Below are 23779 nucleotides of genomic sequence, written 5' to 3' on the forward strand. Positions count from 1 at the left end.
ATCCTGATCCATATTTATTTGATCCAAAATCGATAACCTCACATTTGATTACATTGAACTCCATCTGCATTCACCTGCCCATTCACCTAGTCCATCAATATCCCTCTGTAATTTTATGATTATAAAATGTCTACAATGCCAATGTCTACTGTCTACAATGCCAAACAACTTTGTCATCAGTGAATTTGGATACGTGACTTTGTATGCCTTTATTCAAGTCATTAATAAATAAACTGTACAATTGAGGCCCTAACACCAATCCCCGTGGGACACCACTTTCTCATTCTGCCAATTTGAGTACCTGTCCATCATCCCTACTTTGTCACCTGCCCCACAACCAAATGCCCAACCACATCAGTAATTTGCTTTCAGTTCCATGGTCTTTTGCTTTAGTTTACAGTCTGTTATATGGGACTTTATCAAATGCCTTTTGGAAGTTCATGTTAACAACATCCACAGGTGTCCCCCTATCCACTACCTTCATCACCTCTTAAAGTTTGATTACATTTGTAAGGCATGACTGACCTGTTCTGAACCCATGTTGGCTGTTTCTGATTAACTAAAGTTTTTCAAAAATTACCCAATCCTTCATTATAGTCTCCAACAATTTCCCCACTACAGATGTTAGGCTAGCTGTCTGTAATTCCCTGGTTTTTCTCTTTCACCCTTATGAAAAAGTACAGTGACATATAGTTTTCCAGTCCAGAGGGATGACTCCTGTATTGTGGCAACTCTGACTATGCCCTAGCTATAATTTTTCAATGTGCTCCCTACTTCCTTTAACACCCTGTGATGGAAATCATCAGCTCCCAGGGACTTGTCACTCTTTAATTCTGTGTTTTACTTGTGTTAATTTTATTTAGTCCCTGTCCCTGACCCACCTTTAATTTCCTTATGACTTCCGGCAAGCGATCCTCCTTTTCTATTATAAATACGAAGGAAAAGTAATTATTCAACATGGCTGCCATTTTCCCATAGTCACTGACAGTGTCCCCACTTTCAGCCTCTAATGGGTCAACATTGCTTTTTTTTAATTCGTTAACAGGATGAGGCATTGCTGACTAGGCAGCATTTATTGCCTATCCTTAACAGCCTTGAGGGTAGTTCAGAATCAACCACATGATCTGTGCTGTTTTCTATTTTTGTGAGTCATTTCATTTTAGGCTGTCTATCTCTTTAGTTATCCAGGACAGTATTTTCTGTGAAATGGAGTCTTTCCTTCTTTGGTATAAGCTGGTGGTGTAAACGTTCCTTTAAACATTCTTCACTGTTCTTCAGTTGTTTCACCAGTTAGCAAATTTTCCCAGTTTACTGTGGTAAGTATGTTGTGAAGATGACACAAAGCCTGCAGGTACGGTTTTGATATTGTTAATGGGCAGGAATCTACTTGCTGTTGAATGCAGTACGGAGAATATTCACCACGTTGATTCTTTGGGTGAAGAGCTTGTCTAATGAGGAAGAACATAGCAGCTCAGGAGATTCAGACAGCAAGTTCTTGCGCGTACAAAAGTCTGAATGGTCTTGACATCCAGTGCTCAGGAGCTGTTTCCTCAAAAGGGAATCTAGAATTAGGGGGCACGGTTTCCAAATAAGTCAGCATAGACTTATCAGACCATAGGGCTGCTCTCTCATTGCAGAGGCAACTGCTGGTATTTTAACCTGAGGGTCACCTAGCTTGAGGCAAGGGGAGAGGTAACCTCAACCAGGTTCCAAGAAAGAAACCTTTCATTTACTATTGTTCTGATTTTATATATTTTTTTCTTTTGAGTTGCAGCTGTTCATCATTTTGGCATTCACATCGCCTCTCAACATCTTTTTTTCTTTACTTATCCCATTGCCAATCTTTCTGGCCTGGTACCATCAACTAATCTACTGTTTCCTAATCATGTAGTCTATCTTGTCTTCTATGCTATTGTGCCTCTTGTTCTTTTGCCAATCTTTCCCCTTTCACTTGCTTCAAACTTGTTTGCATCTGTATCCCAGTTCTGATGAAGTGTTACTGATTAGTAACTTAACTCATTTTTTCTTTTTACAGATACTGTCTGAGTATTTTCAGCATTTTCTGTTTTTATTTCTTATTTCCATTATCTGCAGTACTTTGCTTTTGTATTACTGTTTCTGGACAGGTTGGGCCACTTTAAATTAGTTGTTGGAAGTATATGTTTTACCCTCTGGAGTTTCTGCGATCCAGTGATGTCAGGCTTACAGTGGTGTAACCTTTTGTGGCTGCCAGACAACTCCATTGGAGCAATTCTGGGTTTTTCCAGTTTATTTGCATATCATTCTGTCAGCCACATGCCTTTCTATGTACATCATTGGCAAACTGACTGCCTCCGAAAGCAGCTGAAGACCAGGGGAAGACGATTCTTTGCGGTCAACACTTTTTTTTTGTTGTTTTTGAGTTCTGTTTTAAAATCATACTGTTGCATTGCTTTTCCTTGTCATGTTAATCAGTATTTCTGTGCTTCAGGTAATGTAGTTTTGGATGCTAGTTTGTATTTTGGAAGAGTGAGATGAGAGATTCTTAATATTGATTCAAGAATTCTTGAACAAGCAAGAGAATCAGAGTCAAAACTTCCTTATTTTAAAGTTCAACTTTTGAGAAACGTCGATTTCTGAGCAGTTGATTAAGCTTAAATGTGGTTCAGTAAGTTGGCTTGTTCTTAAAGCCTTCCTCTTGCCTGCATTTCTTCCTCTATTTACAATATTGCAACAGACAGCAACACTCCAAGGAGAACAATCTGGCAAGCTCAGCCATATTCTGTTTCAGAAATGCAGTCTGATTAGCCAAACATGTTTGAAGTTTTCTAGGCTAACTTTTTTAGAAATCTGATTTCCTAGTTTAGAATAGAGTGAAGTGCTATTGTTGGGTCTGAAATGTGTGCAGTTTATTTCAAATATGTTTGAATCTGGGTATTCTGTGTGATTAATGTGACCCTTATGCTTGCATTTCAAAATGAATGGTTAAAGTCACAGGTTATGTTCCCACTCTGTCGGTATGAGCATGGTTTTTATCGTATCATCTGGTTCCATTCAGTTTTGTGTTATTAGATTAGAGCAGATTTGATTCACTTCACTGTTGCAAAGTTTTATTTTGTTTCCTGGTTTGATTTAAACCATAATCTTGGAATTCCGAATACGAAATCAAGGGTTGGAATTTTCAAAAAATGATAGTCAAGCAAAAAAAGTTTTCCACTAATGAGGGCAGGAAGATTTGAATATTGATTGAGCTGATTTGTACAAGTGTAAATCAATGTGCATGAGCTATAATGTCCTTCAGACACTGGGCTTCTGTTGCCTGTATCTGTCAACTCAGTAGTTCATCATTTCATTTTCAGTGTTGTATTCAGTGAAGTTTATGTAATGATAACATAATTTCCTTTGGGTTGCCGCCATTGCATTTCAGAAGTTGGGGCTTTGAGTTCAGTTGGTATGTCAATACTTACAACAGAACAGTGTGTTAAATGTTTGCTTTAATAGCAAAGGAGAAACTTTTTCACTGATTTTGCAACAGAGATCAGTGAGAGACTGATGTTACTTTGTGGAAGGAAATGGCTAAATATTCCAGTTTTTCCCTCCTTACTAAATTGTTTTATGGTCTAGGGAGTTATTTATTTTTGCTCAAAGTACAAGAGAAATAGTGTTTTCTATCATTGAAAATGTTTGATGTGTGCAGAAAGTAATCTGTAGTCGTGATGTTCATTTTGATACTGCAAATCTGCTGTTTCTTTTCACTGTGTGTTCACGACATACATTCGAATATTTAATAACGATATTTGTGTCTATGTCTGAATATGTAATTTGTGAGCATCTGATTGACTTGTGAAGAGTATTTAAGAGTCAGCCACATTGCTAATGGGTGTAGTGTCCCACGTAGTTTAGACTAAGTAAAGATGACAGATTTCGTTTCCTGTTAATTGAAGTTAAATCCCACCAGCTGCCGTGGCGGGATTGGAATTGGTGTCTGAGTTAGCCTGGGCCTCTTGTTTGCTAGTCCTGAACACTACAGCATCTCTGCTGGATTAATTGTTAGTATTTGCAGATTCAAATCTGATGCTTTCACATTAGCCAGTCAGTTTTAGATTTTGAGAAAAATAACCATACATCTGTTCCCTTGTTTATCTTGATTTTATTCTGCATCTTAAGTTAGAAACCCTCTTAATATATTGGTCTAGACTTACGCTGCTACAATAAGTAAGATGATGTTAGCAATATAAATGGAGGGGTTGGATTTTATGCTCTTCTACTGGCCAGTTTGAAGGTAGAGGAGTTGCAAATTCCTGTATGTGGCTTTCCCACCTGTTTGAAATTTCCCAGTGGGAATTAGAATGTGTCAGGCAGCCATCCTTGAGTCTGTTAGTATTCTTAAGTGGCTAATTTGTAGCCTTCTTTCGCTCATGCCATTATTTTATGGCAGTGGAGGTAGGGAAAAGGCACATCCCATGCCAGGCAAGGACGCCAGCAACTTTAACTCTGTAGGTTGGTGTTGAGCAATATTAGTATGTGGAATCTCCCTTACACACAAATCCTGCCTGCCAACGATTTTAAGTTAATAAGCACCCGCAGGGCAGAGGTAGGATTCTCAAAGTTCTCTGCTGTAGACTGCAACATGTAATTGTTTCTCGTTACTTCTGCTAACTTGCTTTTGTTTATTTGAAAATCTTTTTAGCTTCCCTGGATGGTGCAATGAATTATTCGCCTCTGGGCTTGAATTTAACTCCTTATATGAATGAAACAATCTCCTAGACAGCTGTTAGGCTTTATAGTGAAGTAAGTTTTGCGTGATTCTTAATCTAGAATAAACTGGAAAAACATATTTTATTCATAAAGTTTTATACATAGTCACTTAAGTTTGGTTCTGTACAGTAGCCTATGAAGAAACAAACATTAGAGTTTAACTATATCCAGTGAACAAACCAAAGGCATTTCTTACTTGTACAAAGACTGTATTTAAATATATTCAAGGCACGAGAATGGTCTGATAACTGAACAGAGCCCCATTTAATTTCGGCAGAGAGACCTTAGACAATGGTCTTTCCCCAGTGTTCCTTAGCAGCAGCAGCCCCGAAATTTAATGTGTCTCTCTGTATTTAGTCCTAGACCTTGGAATGTACCATTCTGCAACACTTTGTCAAGATTAACTTCTTTCTCTGGAAGACCAGAGAGCATCTTTTTTTTCACTGAGTTGGTGGTCCTCCAGGCACTGTCAATGTTTGCCTCAGTGCACATCCTGAGGAACAGTCTCTTGAGAACAGCATCCAGCATCACGCAGCCTCTCAGGGCAAACCTTGAAAAAACCACTGCATCTTTCTCCAGACTTCCTTTGCAAAGGCACATTCTGATAAGAGATGTACGAGTCTCAACTCTTCTCCCCCCCCCCCCCCCCCCCCCCCACACTACTGCTTCGAGAGTAGCAGACTGACTGGGAGTACATAAAGGATCTCGCAGGATAGTGCCCTTCTCACCGCCAGCTAAGCCATGTCTTGGATCTTGTTGGAAAGTTCTGATGATGAGGCATTCTGCCAAATGACTTTGACGGTCTGCTCAGGGAGCCACGTGACAGGATCCATCCTCTCCTTTTCCCGCAGGGCCTCAAGAATGCTATATGCTGAGCGCTAAACGGATGGACTTGTGCTCAAAGATGTTTTTCCTTACAAATTTCTCCATGAAGGACAAGTGATATGAAACAGTCCAAGTACTTGGAGCATTCCATGGCAATGGGGCCAGAACCATACTTTGCAACACCAGGGACAGATAGAATTTCAGTATGTCATGGCACAGGATGTTTGTGTACTGAGTCTATGCACAGCTTGATGCATCTGCACACAAAGGTGGCCATCTGGATGAGGGCAGCCATGGGCACATTTCCCCCCACCGCATCCAGAGTTTCATACATGGTGTACTTGTGGATGTGGCCCATCTTGGCCTCCATGACCTCCAGACGAAGTGGAAGTTGGTTCAGGTAACTGCAACAGTGCAGGTTCTGGAAATGGGCCAGACCTGCACCATGCACAATAACAGAAAGTACCTCACACGTGATGACCAGGTATTAAACCTGCAATGGAGAGGGAGCAGCGCTCCCAAAAGCCCAGTTTCTATCTCACCTTAGCGATATGCTCCTCCCACGTTTTTGCACATGCCCCATCCCTTCCAGACTGTGTATTCCTAGCACCTTCAGGTAATCTGTCCTGACAGTGAAATGGATAAAGGATCAGTTGACCCAGTTTCCAAAAACTATGGTCTCGCTCTTACCATGATTTACTTTGACTCCAGAGGCCAGTTTGAACTGGTGGAATCCACACAGAAAACTTAAGAATCCTGTTTGAGGCAGTCAATTCTGATTTTACTGAAAGATTGCTTAATTCAGAAATGAGGAGAGTTGTGGGTCTTGTGATCTCTTCCAGCTATCAGTTCTTCTTTTCAAATTATTGCTTAGTAAACCAAATGCTGCAAAAAGATATTTTAAACAGGATCTCTGTTTGCAAAAGCACGATATTGGGGTGCATCCCATATTCTCCACGTGTACCCTCTCTCCAGTTCGACCCCGCACTTCGTTAACACTGTATCTGAATAGCCCAGTTATGATGTCTGAAGAGTGAGTGGGGCTTATTTTTCTTTATAAAGGCCTAAGGAGATGTATTTAGTTTTTGAAATGATCCTCATGGCTGTCAGTTCGATTGTATCACCTTGCATTACCTGCATCATATCCAAGCTTTTGCTTTTTACTGACTCTGTGCCATTTCTTAGCATTGAATAGTTAAACTATACTTGATCTACTTTTACCCATGTCTCAGAATGACGCATACTTGTTTACAGGGCACCACATCTTCACTCAGAAGTTCTGCATTTTGAAATTAAGGAAGTAGTCTTAGTTGATTGAGCATGTTGTATACAACAGTTAAGATAAGATTGAACTAGGGATTTTCTTTGAAAATTAATTACTCATCTAGCATGTTTGTAAAAAAACTGTCTACTTGAATGAAATTAATGTGATTTACATATAGGTATGTACAGGGGCAACTGCTTCCCAAGAGACTAATAACAAGCTCAAACTGACAACTAGACAGCAAAACAAGCTGGAAAACAAGTGGATTAAAGTGATTTCTTGACCTTGATGAACATGAAACTCTCTATGGATTTTGTTTTGCTTTTTGTTGACCTTCTTGTGCTGAGACGTTTTAAAATGGACTTTTCAGTTATGTTTTTCCTGCCTTTATTGGCCTTTAAAGAAGTTAACACTATCTGACTAAATTTATGGTCAGATGACCAGAAGTTTGGATAAAGGAAAGTTTGGAGGAATGTCTTAAAGGAGGAACATGAGCAATAGGTATTAGGGTGAATTCTGGAGCTTAGTGTCTAGGCAACTGAAGGGACCGTCACCGATGGTGCAGCAATTAAAACTGGGGGTTTACGAGAGGCTAGATTTCAAGAAGCATGATATTTGCAAGGGTATTGGAGCTGCTGGAGATTAGAGATAGGCAACGATAAGATTTTGAAACTTAACAGTTGCTTGACTGGGAGCTAATGTGAGTTAGAGAGGATGTGCACAATCGGGGAGCAGAGTTGCTGTGAGTTAAATGTGGGCAATCGACATTTGGCTAGCCTCAGGATTGCAGGAAATAAAACATGGGAGACCAACTGAGGTACATTGGCATAGTCAGGTCAAAGATAACAGGATACCAATAAGGAACAGATAAAGTTGGGTGATGTTGAGGAGGGGGAAGTAGGTAATCTTAATGGCATGAATATGAATTTGGTGACTCCTCTCTGCATTAGTGCAACACAGTTGCAAACAGACATTTTTACTGTGACTGCGAGAGAGGGGAGTGGAGTCCGTAGCTGGGGTTTGGACCAGAGATGAAAAGCTGTGACTTCATTCTTCAAAAATTAGAAGGCTTTTCTGTTATTCCAGTACCGGATGTCGGGATAAACGCTCATAACTTAGCAACAGTGAATGAGTCAAAAGAAGGTGGTGGCTTTGGTAGATTCGGTTGTCGTCATTGGACATGTGAAAACTAACACAACACTTCTGGGTGGTGATAGCATGTCGATGGGAAATAAGGAGCCAAAATATATCCTTGTGAGACACCAGAGATACTAACAGTGTGGCTTCGAGGAAGAGAAGCACTTGAAAGCAATTCTTCAGCTACCATTCCATAGATAAGAATGGAACCTCGTGTGATAAAATCTACCCAGTCGGAAGACAGTAGGGTTGGAAGGGGAAGGCATCACCCAAGGTATCAAATGTGCAAACAGGTCCCTCACTTAATTTGTCTTTAATTACTTTATGCATGTGATTTTTCATTGGATTAACTATTCTAGTTTGTGCTTCGTGGATTATAATCCGAGTGTCAGTGTGGATTCTTAAATCTGGTAGAACAGCCAGACTTTGCTCTGAACACATGGGTCCCAGATTCCCTTCAGAGTGACCTGTACTGATTTGGATGTTTGATGGTAGCAAGTTGCTACTCAGTAGCCCTCAAAGTCAATGATCAAGTGTAAAGGAAAGAAAGGCTTGTATGCTCACAGCACATGCCATGACCAATAAATGTCTGAAAGCGCTTTACTAGCATTTGTCATGCAATAATGTAAGAACCATATAATGAATGTTTGTGGACCATATCTTTCTCTATTGTCCATAACATTTGGACTAACCAGTTTAATGTTGGAAAAAGAGTCGGGCTAGCTGGTGTGGTTAAATAGCATTTGACAATAAGTTCTGGATGGTCCCAATATTCAGTCCTGGGATACTGCAGTGTTGAATAGTGAAACATCTATCAAAGGGTAAGTTAATCATTTTAACCATGCTGTCACAAATAGATGTCTATGCTAAAGGCAAACACTAGACAAGATTCATTTATAAATTGAACTGTCTAATTTTTATATGATGCTTTAATGTGTCTTAGTTGTTACTGTCATGAATGACTTGTGCCTTCAAACAAAATTCTTTTCTGCAAGGACCTTTTATTAATCATTTTTATCACAAAATATTCCCATATATTTAATAAGTTTTGATCTTTCTTTTTAGTAGTGTGCAATGCTAAAGGGCTATACTACTGGTACAGTAATCTCCTTTTTTGTTTGAGCTTTCTTAAAAAAATGCTACGTCATGTGCTATTTATTATAGGAGCTTGGTTAGACCACACTTGGAGTACTGTGTATAGCTTTGGTCTTCTATCTCAGGAAAGATATAATTGCCAAAGAGGGAATGCAACAAACATTCACCAGACTTGTTCCCAGGATGGCGGGACCGTCCTATGAAAAGAGAGTGAGCAACACCAGACTATATTCTCTAGGGTTTAGAAGAATGAGCTGTAATCCATCAAAATTTGCAAAAACTTAAAAGGGTAGACAGCATTGATACAGGTAAGATATTTGCTCTGGTTGGGGAATCTAGATCCAGTGGTGCAATTTAAAAATAAGGGAGATGTCACTTAGGTCCAAGATGAGGACAATTTCTTATTCTCAGAGGATGGTGAATCTTTGGACTTCTCTATCACAGATGGCCATGGAAACTTGTTTCTTTTGTTGTTTAAGGTAGTGATTGATAGATTTCTGATTGCTGTTGGCATTAGGACTTATGGAGATGGGTGAATAAAAGTCATTGAAGTGTTGGATTAGTCATGGACGTTTCGAATGATGGGCAGACACAACAGGCTGAACGGCCAGTACCGTTCCTATATTCCTATTCAAACACTGCCATTAAGTTGGTCTGTTTGTCGAATACTGCAGGTTCTGAAAATCTGACATAAAAACAAAATGCTGGAAACACTTTACATGTCAGACTGCATCTGCCATCACCTCCACTTGGCAACCCTTTTAACTTTGGCTGTGAGCATCCTTACAACCTGTTCCTTCTGTATACAGCTTAAAAAAAAACAGTTTTCCAACCCCTTTCAGTTCCAAAGAAGAGTCATATTGGATGTGAAATGTTAAATCTTTTCCAGCACTTTATTTTTAATTTGTGATTCCCGGCATCTGCAGTGTTTTGCTTTTATTGAGACTTTACAGTAATCTCCATTCTCCCGCCCAACTTATTCTTAGAATATTAGTGATGGAGAACGGATTTGAAGAATTTGCTGACAGTTTCAAGTGAAGAAAATTAAGAGGAATGTCACATGGATAATATATGACAGGTCGGCACAACATCGAGGGCCGAAGGGCCTGTACTGTGCTGTTATGTTCTATGTTCTATTACTTGTATCTGAATGCTCCCACTCGAGTGAAGAGAAATGGCAGATAATGTTGCGTGAGGAAGTTGAGTAATCTGTTCGCTTTTGTTACCTACTGCTCAAGAATAATGCTGACACAGAAGGAGGGCATTCAGCCCATCATGTCCACAATAATCCAGGTAGTCTCAATCCTAGCCCTATCCCTGCAGCCATTGAGGATTATTTCTATCAAGTGCCTATCCGGTTTCCTTTTGAAATCATTTGTAGTCTCTGCTTCTACATTCACATAAGCAGCAGTGAGTTCCACATCATTCCCATTGCATAAAACAGGAAGAGTTCTTGCCACAAAATATCTCTTCCTGCATTCTGCTCTATTCGCTCCACCCACTGCCTCAAGTATCTCTTTCCAAAACCTTTAATTTATGCTCCCTAGTCCTTATACTGTGAACTGATGGGAACAACTTTTCTATGTCTGTCTTATCCAAGCCTTTCAATCCTGCATGCCTCTAGCTAGTATAATTGGCTGTTTGGGGTCTGGGGGTTGGAAGTTACCCAGTTTATTCACCTGGTTCCTGTTTACTTATCCCTCAAGACAAGAAACAAAACCATTTTCATTTAATTAGTCACATTTAATCAATGGACATTTGGCAAAATGAGTACTGATTATTAAAATTAACAGTAATAAATGTATTTTATTTTAATGATATGATATCCTGATGTGTGGTGCCATAAAGACCCATTGTTGATTAGATACAGTTTTAAATTGTAGGTGCTTTCCCTTGATTGCTAAGCCCACTTTAGTTGGAAACAGGATCAGGAGTAGGTTATTCAGCTTATGCAGCCTGCTCTGTCATTTTCTAGCATTAAACCCCATCGACTTTGTTACTTTCAATATCTGGAAATCCGTTGAACTCTGTGATGAACGTACTCAATGATTAAGCTCTACAGTCCTCTGGGGAAGAGGATTCTAAAGATTCATCACCATCCAATTGAAGAAATTCCTCCCCATTTCAGTCCTATATGGCCTACCTTTTATCAGATGTTTTATCCCCTGGGTCGAGACAACAACAATCTTCATCCATGGTAACGAGTCTTCCTGCATCCACCCTGTAAGGAGTTTCTGTGTCAAAAAGATTGCTGTCTCTATTCATCCACGAAGAATACAGACCAATTTCCTCATTGCTTCCTTACAGGACAATGCTGCCATCCTAGGAATCTGTCTGGCAAATCTTCCTTGGGTAAAGAAATCCGTTTTACCAGGGCAGTGTCACCTAGCTTTTTAAAACACAATTGTGTGTTTAAGAACGTTAATATTACGACTTTGAAATTACTTATTTCATCTTGGCATAGAACAACTGTTACCAGAAAGTTAACTTTTGTTTTGGTAAGTTAGTGACATCCAGTAGCACTATAAATAAACACATGCTATTTGTCAACAACAAGTCATACTTGGCATTTTTGAATTGTACAGGTAGAGGTCAGCTTGATTTTAGTACCTACTTGCTGTTTCATTGAGTCAGGCTACAATTGTTAAGTGAAGCCTGTCACCTTTCATCCTAACTGCACTTAAAACAATGAAAGCATAAGGAATTCTGAAGAAGGGTCAATGGACTTGAAGTGTTAATTCTACTTCCTTTCAACAGATGCTGCCAGACCTACTGAATTTCTCCCAATAATTTCTGTTTCAGATCTCTAGCACCGTAGTTCTTTGCTGCATTCAGGAATAGGTCACAATTGATTTGTCATTCCCCAGTTCATTTATTTTTTATTCAGGTAAGGACACTCCAGCTATTTGTGCCTGTATTCCATAGTGCTTCTCTCTCTTCCCCACCTCTGAGAAACAGAAACAAAACTCTGCACAGGCAGGAGGATGTTTGAAAGCATGCTTAGTAAACACAAGTTGTTTGGACCACCAGCTAATGTTGTAACACTTGACTGCATTGCAGCCCTTTGTACAGAGGAATGGGTCTAGCTTTACAAGTATTCAAATAGTAATTGTAACCTTCAGAAGGAAGCCACATGTTCGTTGATATTGTGGAATTTGCTGCAGGAGGATGGAAGGAAAGGCCTGTGTCTGGCATCCAGGTTCACTTTGCATATCAACCTATTTATTTTGCGGCTATGCAAATTGGTTTTGTGGTACATCTGCAAATATGAAAGCCTTGGCCAGATTTGAGAAAAGTAACCATTTCACGGAATAAGCTGCCAGATGAAGTGGGAGAGAGGGGTACAATTACAAGGTTTAAAAGATACTTGGACAAGTATGTGAATAAGAAAGGTTTCGAGGGATATGGACCAAATGCGGGTAAATGGGACCAGTTTAGTTTGGGATACATGCTTGGCATGGGTGAGTTGGTCCAAAGGGTCTGTTTTTGTGCCATATGACTCTGTTTCAAAGCTGGTATCTTTTGTGCCAGCAACATGACCAGTAGTGGGAAGGGATAGTGGTAACTAAATTCCTTCGCCCTTGTTGCAGCTGAGTTCTTTTCCTCTGATTGCTAGGACTGTATGAGTTTATACTGCACGGTGATGCTGCTGTTGGAAGCATTGCTGACATCCCCCACTTATGTGAAGAGCGCTTACTGCGAATTCCAATCAATCCACGAGGTACAAATTATTAGCAGGCCTCTTTTTCATTTTGACATTTATATTGCAAACACAATGATTCCAGTTTGCACAGGAGACTTGACTAGTTGAATTTTTGTTAAATGTTCTTTAGGATAACCTGTATTTGGTTGCCATCTCATGAGCCTGTACTGTCAAATATCCATGTGTGGTAACATGTTGAGTAATGGCTCTGAACATACCGACATCTTGGTTATTGTGGCCAGTGAGCCTCACTTTCAAATGAAGAGTGCTGAGCTTGCTAAGCTATGCCAAAGTTAAATGCCTTCTCCCCACAATTTTAGTCTTGCACATGGTGGAGATGTTTTAATGGCTCAGGAGTTGAACTGTTGTCATGGTGTACTCCGCCCTTATCCTTTTCTTTATAACCGTGCTGTTAATGTGGGTGATCGGTGTTAGACTGACCAGGTAAGATTATTGGCAGAACCAGCACAGGTTTCGTTCTGGATTTGTAGCATTTGGCCTCTTACCACTCAGCTAAATTATCAAGGGAATGCTTTACATGTGTTTCTTGATAATAGTCCAGTGACATCCATAATTCTTCCCCGAACATGGAACCTTTAAATCACAAAACCTGACTGGATAGAAATTTTGTTTTCTTCACTTCTCTGAAATTGATTGGGGTTTAGAAAATGTATTAAAGGTACGTTAGTTTTTGTTAGCTGTAAGGTTGATGTTGATATGCAAATAGTCTTTGTCAAATTGGAAAATGCCTTAAAAAAGACATCTCTTAAAACAGCATGATATTTTTTGAATCATGTAAACAGTGGGCGCTTTGAGGAAACTAATCTGGACTGCATTTTTTTTTCTGCGGATTGCAGAGGTTAAGGAATTTCGGGAAATTTCTGGGAAATCCACTGTTTCTTTTCTTTTCACTAGCTGAAATCATTATGTAGAAAATATGGCAAGAACAGATGTAACAAAATTTTGAAACTTGTATTTCTTTCCTAATAATTCTGCACACTTGGGATTTTTATTTTCAAAAACACTGGCTCAGCGTTTAGCACTGCTGCCTTACAGCACCAGGGACCTTTGTTTGATTCCATCCTTTGGTGACTATCTGTGTGGAGTTTGCATCTTCTCTGTGCGTCTGCCTGCATTTCCTCTGAGTAATCTGGTTTCCTTCCACAGTACAAAGATATATTGGTTAGGTGGATTAGCCATGTTAAATTGTCCATAGTGTCCAGGGATGTGTAGGCTAGGTGAATTAGCCATGGGAAATGCAGGGTTCAGGGATAAGGTAGGGGAGTGGGTCTTGGTGGGCTGCTCTTCAGAGGGCCTTTGTGGACTTGATAGGCCAAATGGCCTGATTTCACACTGTATGGATTCTGTGATTCAATGATAAATACTCATTACCTAATGAAATCTTTTGGCTTTCGTTGGTTGCTTCAATTCTGTTGCCTTCTCTATGACCTGCTGAACATGTATGCTAGCTTTTTGTGATTTGTGCACAAGGCATCCCAAATCCCAGAGTTTTTATTACATAATTATTGGAATGTATTTTTCTCTGGGTGAATTTATATCACAGATGTTCTTAAACATGGTTTGAGTGGAGGTTGTGTGCATGGCAAATGCCAGGGTTTTCTTTTAATTTACCCAGATTATCTTGGTATCTGGAACTTGCTGCCTGAAACTGGGGATGAGGCAGAAACCCTCAGCCCATTTAAGCAATACTTGGAAGTGCCTTGAAGTATTTTAAATTGTAAGGCCTCAGATGAAGAACTGGAAAATGGAATTAGTCTGGATGTCTCCTTTTTCAACTGGCACAGATGAGGGGCTGAAACTCTGCCTGCTACCTTGTACACTTTCTATTTCTTTATTTCACCAAACCTAACTTATGAATAACACCCTCCTTTGCGTTCTATCTTCTTGATTAGTCCTTGGGGACTAATACTGGCTTATGATCTCGGAAAAGTGCCAGATTCCATTTACAATGCATCTAGCATTTCACATAGTGACTGGAACCTGTAAGCTTTAGCATAAGCTTGCAGCCAATGGTTGCAGATTGACAATCTATTATACACCCTGCTTGATTTTTCCTTATACTGCATTTTAAATAAAGTTCGGTTTTGGATTAACACTTCATCAGACCACGTTTATATGTAAAAGTTCTTTCACCTGATCTGCTGGGAAGCAACATCAATGAACTCTGCAGTCCTACTTCCGTCAGAAGCCGCACAATATCAGATTGTTGTCCAACAGGTTTGTTTAAAATCACAAGCTTTCAGAGCACTGTCCCTTCGTCGGTGGACTTCACCTAACAAAAGGGCAGCACTCCGAAAGATTGAGATTTCAAATAAACCTGTTGGACTATAACCTGGTGTTGTGTGACTTCTGACTTTGCCCACCCCAGTCCAACACCAGCACCTCCACATCCTAATTCGCTCTGTGTGTAATGTTGCTCCTTCTGCCTGTAGGTCGATTGATGCATAGCTGATACCACGTTACGATATAAGGCAACAGGCCTGGGATTGATACAAAACTATATTTCTGAAAAGAGGGGAAAGTTGCTGAAGCATTTTATCCTACTCCGCAGGGCAAAATTAAGATTGCCAAATGTCAAATGATCTCAAGTTTGTTGTTTGGGAGAATCAAGTGCTGACTGATTGGAAAGTCGACTCTGATGCATTAACAATCTGATTGAAGGGTTGTTGCTAAATCTTCAGATGAGGCAAAGATAGGTTCATGGACAGGTAGCGTTGAGGAGGCAGGGAGGCTGCAGAAGGCACTTGGACAGGCCAGGAGAGTAGACAAAGAGAGGTTGGAAAGTGTGAGGTTCTGCACTTTGGTAGGAAGAACAGGGGTGTAGATTACTTTCTAAATGGGGAAACGCTTTGGAAAACCAGAGCACAAAGGGACTTAGGAATCCTAGTTCAGGATTCACTTAACCATAACATGCAGGTTTACTTGACAGTTAGAAAGGCAGCTACAATGTTAGTATTCATTTTGAGAGGACCAGAATGTAAGGGCAGGGATGTCCTGCTGAGGCTGAATGAGTCCCTGGTCAGACTGCATTTGAAATCTTGTGAGCACTTTTGGGCCTCATACCGTAAGGACGGGTTTGCTGGCTTTGGAGGAAATAGAGAGGAAGTTCACAAGAATGATCCTGGGGATGAAGGGCTTGTCATACGAGGAATGGTTGTGAACTCCTGGTCTATACTCAGTGGCATTTAGACGAATGTGGAGGTGATCTGACTGAAACTTACAGAATACTGAGAGGTCTGGATAGAGTGAATGTGGAGATGTTTCCACAAGTAGGAGAGATGACAACCTGAGGACACAGATTCAAAGTGAAGGGATGACTCTTCAGAACTGAGATGAGGATGAATTTCTTCAGCCAGAGGATGACGTTTCCATGGAATTTGTTGCCACAGAGGGCTGTAGAGTCTGAGTCATGGAGTATATTTAAGACAAAAATAGATAGGTTATTGATTGGCCAGAGGATTAAAAGTTATGAGGAGAAGGCAGCAGAATGGAGCTGAGAAACATATCAGCCATGATCGGATGGCAAAGCAGATTCAGTAGGCTGAATTACTAAATTCTGTTCCGATTTCTCATGGCTCTTTCTGTTGTCGAGGAAGAAACAACAGGGATCTGTAGGTTCCCCACCTCCTGGGCAATTAAAAAAGGTGCAAAGGTTAAACGTAGATAACGAAGTGTGGGGCTGGATGAACACAGCAGGCCGAGCAGCATCTCAGGAGCATAAAAGCTGACGTTTTGGGCCTAGACCCTTCATCAGAAAAGGTTAAACATTTTCTTCTGTGTGTAGGGAATGAATCCCTGCGAGTCGATCCCCAATTGCCATTTAAAAACAAGATGAAGTACAATTGTGTCTCAGTTGAGAGTCTTTGGAACTTTCTTCCTTTTATAAGGTGGTGGAAGCAGAGCCTTAGAATATTTATAAGACAGGTAGATGACCTTCACAAAACTTCATCAGATGTTAGCCCAAATGCAAATTTAAAATTACATTCACACCAGCCATGTTCTTATTGAGTGATGGAGCAGACCCAAGGGACTGAATGGCCTAATCCTGCTTCAAATTCTTATGTTCACCTCTGGCAATTATAAGTGAACCATGTTATGAGCTTGACAATTTTAAGTTGGTTGTTAGTGTAGCCATTGAAGATTGCTCAGCAATTGCTGCTCAGTTGAAACATGTTTTCAGTTTTGAGTGATGACCTGGGTGAACCAGGCCTGCCCATTTTGAACAATGGAAGAAACACGTTTGATTTGATCAGCCAGTCACTGAAATTTATAGCATGCATACTTGGCACTGTACAGGCACTGAAATTCATACATGACACCCCACCATTATGTGGTGGGCAGAATGTTTTTCAGCCTCATAATAGCATTTTTTTTTTTCTTGTTTGATATGATTACTGAAAGACCAAAAACCTGCCAACGTGTAACTCCTTTCACCTATTCCACGATGGGGAGGACTATTCAGAGTTTTGACTGTGGAAATCACAGTCAAAGTACAGAGTCCGTTCACTGTGCAATTTTCCATTTTCCAAAATAAAACCCTAAAATAATGTTCCAACATTGTTTTTTGTAATCTCTGGCTAATATTTTGTTTTCTGAATATTCTACGCAAACCAAAAATTTATGATTTATTGGTCTAAATACAATATATAACATGCACATGATGCACACTCACCGCATGCAGTTCATAATTTTATTTTCTCTTCTCCAATAATAGGGAATGGACTTAAATTAGAAGACTGGCTGTTGTTCTAGATTATGACCTCAACCAAGAGCAATCGCTACAACCGTTTCTCTGGAGGTGCCACGAACATACCAGTGATAGACAATACCAGCATTGTAAGTGTCATCTATCATACCGAATAGGCGGAGATGATCTGTTGTAGGTAAACCTAAGAATTTGTACATTAGGTTCCCCAGAACTGTGAATTTTTATGGCATTTTTTGAAATTGGAAACAGCAAATTAAATAGCAGAACATGCGCGGAAAGAATGGAGAACTGTAGGGCACGTCCTCCTTTTTTTAGCAATGCCCCAGGCTTTTTCAGTTGCCAGTTTTTGTGGCATTGCCATAGAGAAGGGAACCAAGCAAATCCGATAGGAGTGCATTGTGTGGGAGAGTGACGTTCAGTGGAAAAATGGAGGGACTATAACTTGGAAGAGAGTCTACAAAATTTCACAGTAATCTAGTGAATATAGGTGAGCTTCAGCTGAACATGTAATGGTTACTGCAGTTGCCATCAACATCTCTTGCTCTGATCCCTGCTCTCATTAAATACATATGGACGTTGGATGGTAATATGATCAGAGTTGACAGCAAAAAGTTCTTGCCGTTCCCCAAAGTAGGTAACCTGTTGACGCACGCAGACTGGACCTTTGGAAATGATATACGTAGACTCATGGAGACTTTCTTCAGTGAAGAATCAATCCAGTCTAGAAAGTGGAGGTGGAAAATGTTACCACAGATTAAAAGCAGATTATTGATATCCATCTAGAAAGCCTCCATTCCTACAGCAATGTGCTTGAAGATTTACCTGATGCAGATACTGCTGTGTAGAAGCACATTTACTAGACAGCACTTTTAGTTTATTATACATTTTATTAATTACAGGAGTGATGAAAGAGATCATCAACCAGTCAGGTGCCATTAGTAAAATTAGTTTTGTTGGATTGTGCTACATCACAGGCACCAATGCATCTAAATTTTGAGATTCCATTTTGCTGTTGAAATCCAGTGGGGAGAGACCTCTGGCTCTTATTCTATTCTCCTGTCCATATTAGAAATGCAAAATAATTCATGCACATCAGTAAAAAAATGGAGGTTGGGTTTTTGCGGCATTACTGAACTGTGCGTTGGTCAGCAAAAACACCAGAGCAGCACCTGCTGCAACATTAAGGGACACTGAAAATTTTTCAAATTATTAGTTATCGATTACCATTGAGACACTTGGGACCACACTCCCACCACTGTGGTCTCATCTGCAGCATGGAAGTTTATCCGCAACATGCAAGTGTACTTATTTGCTGCAGCAGAAGCAACTGTCAGGAATTCTAATGAGTGCCATCATGCTGCCACTCTCACCCTTCCTAGTATTGTTCACATAGGGGAGAGGGAGTTGCTCTCAGTTGTGATGGAACTTGGCTGGGTACAAATCCAGTCGACCCAAAATTTTACCTCAGGATCTAATCTGATTGCGTTACCACTGCACCCCTCCCCCAGACCTGGACTTTAAATTTTTTTTATTTTCCTTCAAAAATAGACAAGGATGGAAACTACTTTTGGTCCAGCGTATTCTACCGTTACGACCATCACTAAAGGTAAGCATGATTTTTATTTAAACACGGCGGAGGATTGTGTGACTGTAGTGAAACTTTAGCCCTCTGATAACTTTGAAAGTCCCACCAATTCCTGGTGGTCCGCCGATTTCTTTTTCAAAAAGAAAGGACTGAAAAGAAGGCACAGTGGTGAGCACCACTGCCTCACAATGCGAAGGACCCAGGTTTAATTCCACCCTTGGGTGACTGTATGGAGTTTCCACATTCTCCCTGTGTCTGCATAGGTTTTTATCAGTTTTCTCCCACAGTCCAAAGATGTGCAGGTTAGGTTAGGCAGATTGGCCATGCTAAATTGCCCAAAGTGTCCAGTGACATGCAGGCTAGGTGGGTTAGCCATGGGGAAGTGCAGGTTTACAAAGATAGGATAAGAGGGTGGGTCGGAGTGAGGTGCTCCTCGAGGGGTCATTGTGGACTTGATGGGCCGAATTGCCTATTTCAACACTGTAGGAAATATCTGATTCTGTGATTTAAAATGTACCCATGGAGGATTTCCATTCACTGTTGAATTAGCCTATGTTGAGTTAATCAGATCTGCTCTACATTTTTTTTTAGTTCTTGAACTATTAAAGAGTGAAATATACAATTCCACAGCACTTCCTCAGTTCATCTAAATGTTACCATATCAGTTGGATTGGTCTATTGCAAATTGAAGTAATGTGCAGTCAAAGTGGTCTAAACAAATGCACATTTGTCAACTTATTATTAATTCACTGCTTACTACTTCAATCTATAAAGACAGGATTGCACTGTATGAATATACTAAAACCTACAGTTAATCATGATGCCAAAGTAAGCCACCGTTAGTGTACACTTGAGTTAAAAAATATTGCTGGTGGCATGTATTATTTGATTAAAAGTAATGATAATGAGCCTCAGTGATAGATTTGAGAGAGGAGGGAAACTGAGGAGGCCCTGGTTGGTGCACTCATGAGAGAAGTGGAAATATTGTTGTGACTGACCCATTGTTAATTATGAAACTTTATCACCCATTAATTTTCAGGTATATTAGGTCCATACATATGAAATGTGTTATGTTTATGCCAATCCATAAACCAACAGAATGATCGTTACACTGTAGATTACCTAGTTTTTAGTGAAATTGTCTGGAATGTGCCTTGGCAGAGAAGGTCTGGAGAGACATGCAATGATTTTTATCGAGGTTTGGTCCTAGCAGCTCTGTGATGTGGGACTTGGTGCTATACAGGCTGGTCACCAGGATCCACGCGGAGACAAACATTGACCACACTTGGAGGACCATCAGTTCAGTGGAAGATCCTCTTTGGTCTGGCTGAAACTTGTTGCTCTTCCAGTGCAAAGAGTTGATCTTGACTGGAGGTCCAGGACTACTGTTGAGGGACACAGTAAAGTTTGGGGCAGCTGCCTCCTAGGTACAGTCGGCTAAGACTACGGTCTATGGTCTTTCTGCTGAAGGGTAATGAGGGTCTGTTAAGATCGGAGACCCCCTCATTTGCCTTAAGAAATGTAAACCGTTCCCTTTTATGTTTAAAAAAAATGTCCTTTTGGTCCAACTGGATTCAGGCTGTAATGAGGAACATGGAAATTCATTACATTTTCTGCAAAGTCTGCATGGACGTTGTTTTCTTTTACTTATAATAATTTGTGAATAGAATACATTTTTGGAATAAAAATCATTATTGATGCTGAAGAGAGAGAAGAGAAGAGAATTTCTACATCTTTTTAGGCGAATATTAATGGGGAATGCATGAAATGTTGTATAACTCATCAATTCTGATTTCTTTCTTATCCCTGCACTTATATTTATCTTTTTCTTAACCCGTTTCCTTTATCCTTTCCTTTCTACAATACGTTCCTCTGCCTTTCTTTCTCACCTCCATTTCTGTACTTCCACGCCTCTTTCTATGTGTTTCTCTCTTGCCTTTCTTCCATTATTATTTCTGATCTCTTCCTTTTGACTCTCTATCTTCTTTATTTGCACTTCATGTCATGTTCCCCTGTTTGGCTTACTTCTTGCAGTATTGGAAAGTGATAGATTGTGTGTAACAGTGCAAAGATGCAAACTTTGAACAGGTCTGTTAATCTGGGCATGGTAGTTTTAAAGTAGCCCAGAGATGGGCTGCAGAAATAAATATGAGCAAGTTGGCTGGCACTGAGTTCTGGTCAGGACTCTCCAAACTGTGATAGGCACTGATTGCAACTGTAGTTGCTGTATCCAGGAATTATTTATCACCAATTCAGCAGCCAGCATTTGAAATGCTAGATTTTTCTGTGGTTGGCCATAACCACTAAATAACTTGATAAATAGTGAAATGCTTGACCAAACACATGTTGATGCCTTAAAATTATTAAACTTTTCCACTGTGAGAAAACACAGTAAAATGACACTTGGTTTATGTAGAAAGTTGAAATTACAGCTTTAGACAATATTAAAAAGGAGGAGGACTAATTTTATTCTGTTGACGTACAGCTGATGGGACAAATACCTTCAAGCAGCACAGGAGGACCCCTTCATCCTCCAGTACCCTGACCTATTCACCGAGGGATGAGGATGATGTAATGGTAGGTATTTTGAGGCTACAGTTTTTCTAAATATCTTTAGTATTGAACTCTACCACCATGTCCTCAAACTCTCTACTCACCTGGAAAATCTCCAATGGATCCAAGTTCTCTAGCCTCCTGAACCTCTCTGACCTCCTCTAAAGCCAGCCCTGTTTTTCGAATGATGATAATAACTCAAGGGCGCAGAAATATTCCTGATAACTTGGTTCTTTATGTTTAGGAATTGGCCTCATATCCCACTGTATTGCTTCTGACATTTCTGTATCCTTCGAGTAATACAGGTAAACATGAAACAACATTTCAGCTGCCTCATTAGGACCAGGCGCAACTTCAACATCTCAAACTTCAGAGTCACAACCTTAGCTGTGCATGCCAATGTTTTATTTCCTTTCTTTGCTGTGCTTTTTTTTTCTCTGTATATTTTGAACTGAGTTTTAATGATTTTCCACCGAACTCTCTCAAGGTGCTTTTCCTACTATGATCTCAAGTAGATCCCATTAAATGTATAACCTATAGTCTCACCTCCACTTAATCTCAGGACTTTATGCTTGCTCCTTCTGAGTTGTATTAGCCATCTTTCTCTCTGTATAGTGATAGTGCATGCCCTTTGGATGCTCACATTTATCTGGATGTGCTTGTGCTTTATCAAGGTTGAAATCATCTAACTTGACATCTTAAACAATTTTCCAGCTTCTAAATAGTTGATAAACATTTAAATCAATTAATACTCCAATGCTAATTCTGTGGAATTGTACTGTTTATAATCTGACACTTGTTTGACATCATCTCACCCACACATCAGCCCACTTCACTATTTTTCATGTCCTGTCATCATTCACCAAGTAAAACATAGAAAATAAAAAAAACAGGAACAGGCTGTTTGACCTTTTGAGCCTGCTGTACAACTCAGTGTGATTATGGCTTGTCATTCCTATTCAGAGCTCTGTTCCCACTTTCTCCCTGTGCCCTTTGATCCCTTTAGCCCTAAGAGCCATATCTATCTCCTTTTTGAAAACATTCAATGTTTTGGCCTCAACTGTTTTCTGTGACAGAGAAGTCCATAAGCTTATTACTGTCTAGGTGAAGAATTTTCTCCTCATCTCAGTCCTAGGTGACCTGCCCTGCATCCTTTAGAGGGTGACCCCCATGTACTGAACTCCCTAGTCACCAGGAACATCTTTCCTGCATTTACCTTGTGTAGTACTGTTAGAATTTTATAGGCTTCTTTGAGATTTCCCCCTTCTTCTGACCTTTTAGTAAATATAATCCTAACAGATGCAGTTCTCTTATGTCAGTCCATGCCATCCCAGCAGTCAGTCTGTCACAAAGACTAGCATCTACTGCTTTTCGTCAAATGCAAGATAATAGTACCTGCTTAGTCACCCACATTATCCATAAGATCCCCCAGACATAACTAAAATTAGCCAGCAATCAACTAGCTTTTCAGGACCCGTATTGCCTTTCTCTCATCACTGTATCTTTTCATATGATTTTTTAATCTTTTCTTATATTTTTCCAACATTGTCCTCCACAACTGAGAAACATTCACAAGTCTCTAGTTTTCGAGAGTCTATTTTACCTTCTATTTTTGTTGAAACAGTTGCACATTGTTTGCTAACTCATTGTGAAAATAACTACATTTTTGTGAACTTTGAACGATTGCTGTATTAGAAGAATCAAATATGCCAGGAATCCGAGTCCTGTCTTTTAAAACTGTTACATATTTACAGACTTAACATTTGTAAGTTAGTTGGAGTAGTGCTGTAGTAGAGGCTAAGGAGGGAATTATTGAAAGAACTGGTCACTGGGAGAGTAGAATTTGGCAAATATCCATGTTTCTCACCTCAGGAAATGGTTGCTACATATCTGAATGTTTCCAGAGAAATGGAACATTATATATAGGATTGAGCTATTACATTTTAATGGCTTAATTTGGGTTATACTTTAAGGGTCTCTAAAGTTGTTGGAATGCTGTGTTCATTGTGCAACTCCTAATATAAGCGGCATGAGAATAGGCGCTGCAACTCATCATCCTTTCAAATAAGTGAAGACCTGCTGAATTTTTCTCTTCACCTACCATTCCATATTTAATTTTAGATCACATCAATGATGCAGTTTAAATTTGAA

The 23779-nt window shown here is 39.9% G+C and overlaps 1 protein-coding gene across 6 annotated transcripts in view; it reads left to right on the forward strand.

Annotated features, from left to right (window-relative positions):
* The window catches only part of traf7 (TNF receptor-associated factor 7), a 58833-nt gene that overhangs the window by 9784 nt on the left and 25270 nt on the right, over positions 1-23779 (forward strand). For 2 of the 6 annotated variants that reach the window (XM_059654076.1, XM_048552074.2), the window contains exons 2-5: positions 11861-11945; positions 17497-17618; positions 19039-19096; positions 21561-21652. In XM_059654076.1, the coding sequence (XP_059510059.1) occupies positions 17538-17618; positions 19039-19096; positions 21561-21652 (231 nt within the window). In that variant the 5' untranslated portion in view covers positions 11861-11945; positions 17497-17537. Of the gene's footprint in view, positions 1-2327; positions 2471-11860; positions 11946-17496; positions 17619-19038; positions 19097-21560; positions 21653-23779 lie in introns of those variants that run through there. The other 4 variants (XM_048552071.2, XM_048552072.2, XM_048552075.2 and 1 more) reach the window with 3 other exon arrangements.

This window comes from Stegostoma tigrinum, chromosome 23 (genome assembly GCF_030684315.1).
Source record: "Stegostoma tigrinum isolate sSteTig4 chromosome 23, sSteTig4.hap1, whole genome shotgun sequence".
Lineage (NCBI taxonomy): Eukaryota > Metazoa > Chordata > Chondrichthyes > Orectolobiformes > Stegostomatidae > Stegostoma > Stegostoma tigrinum.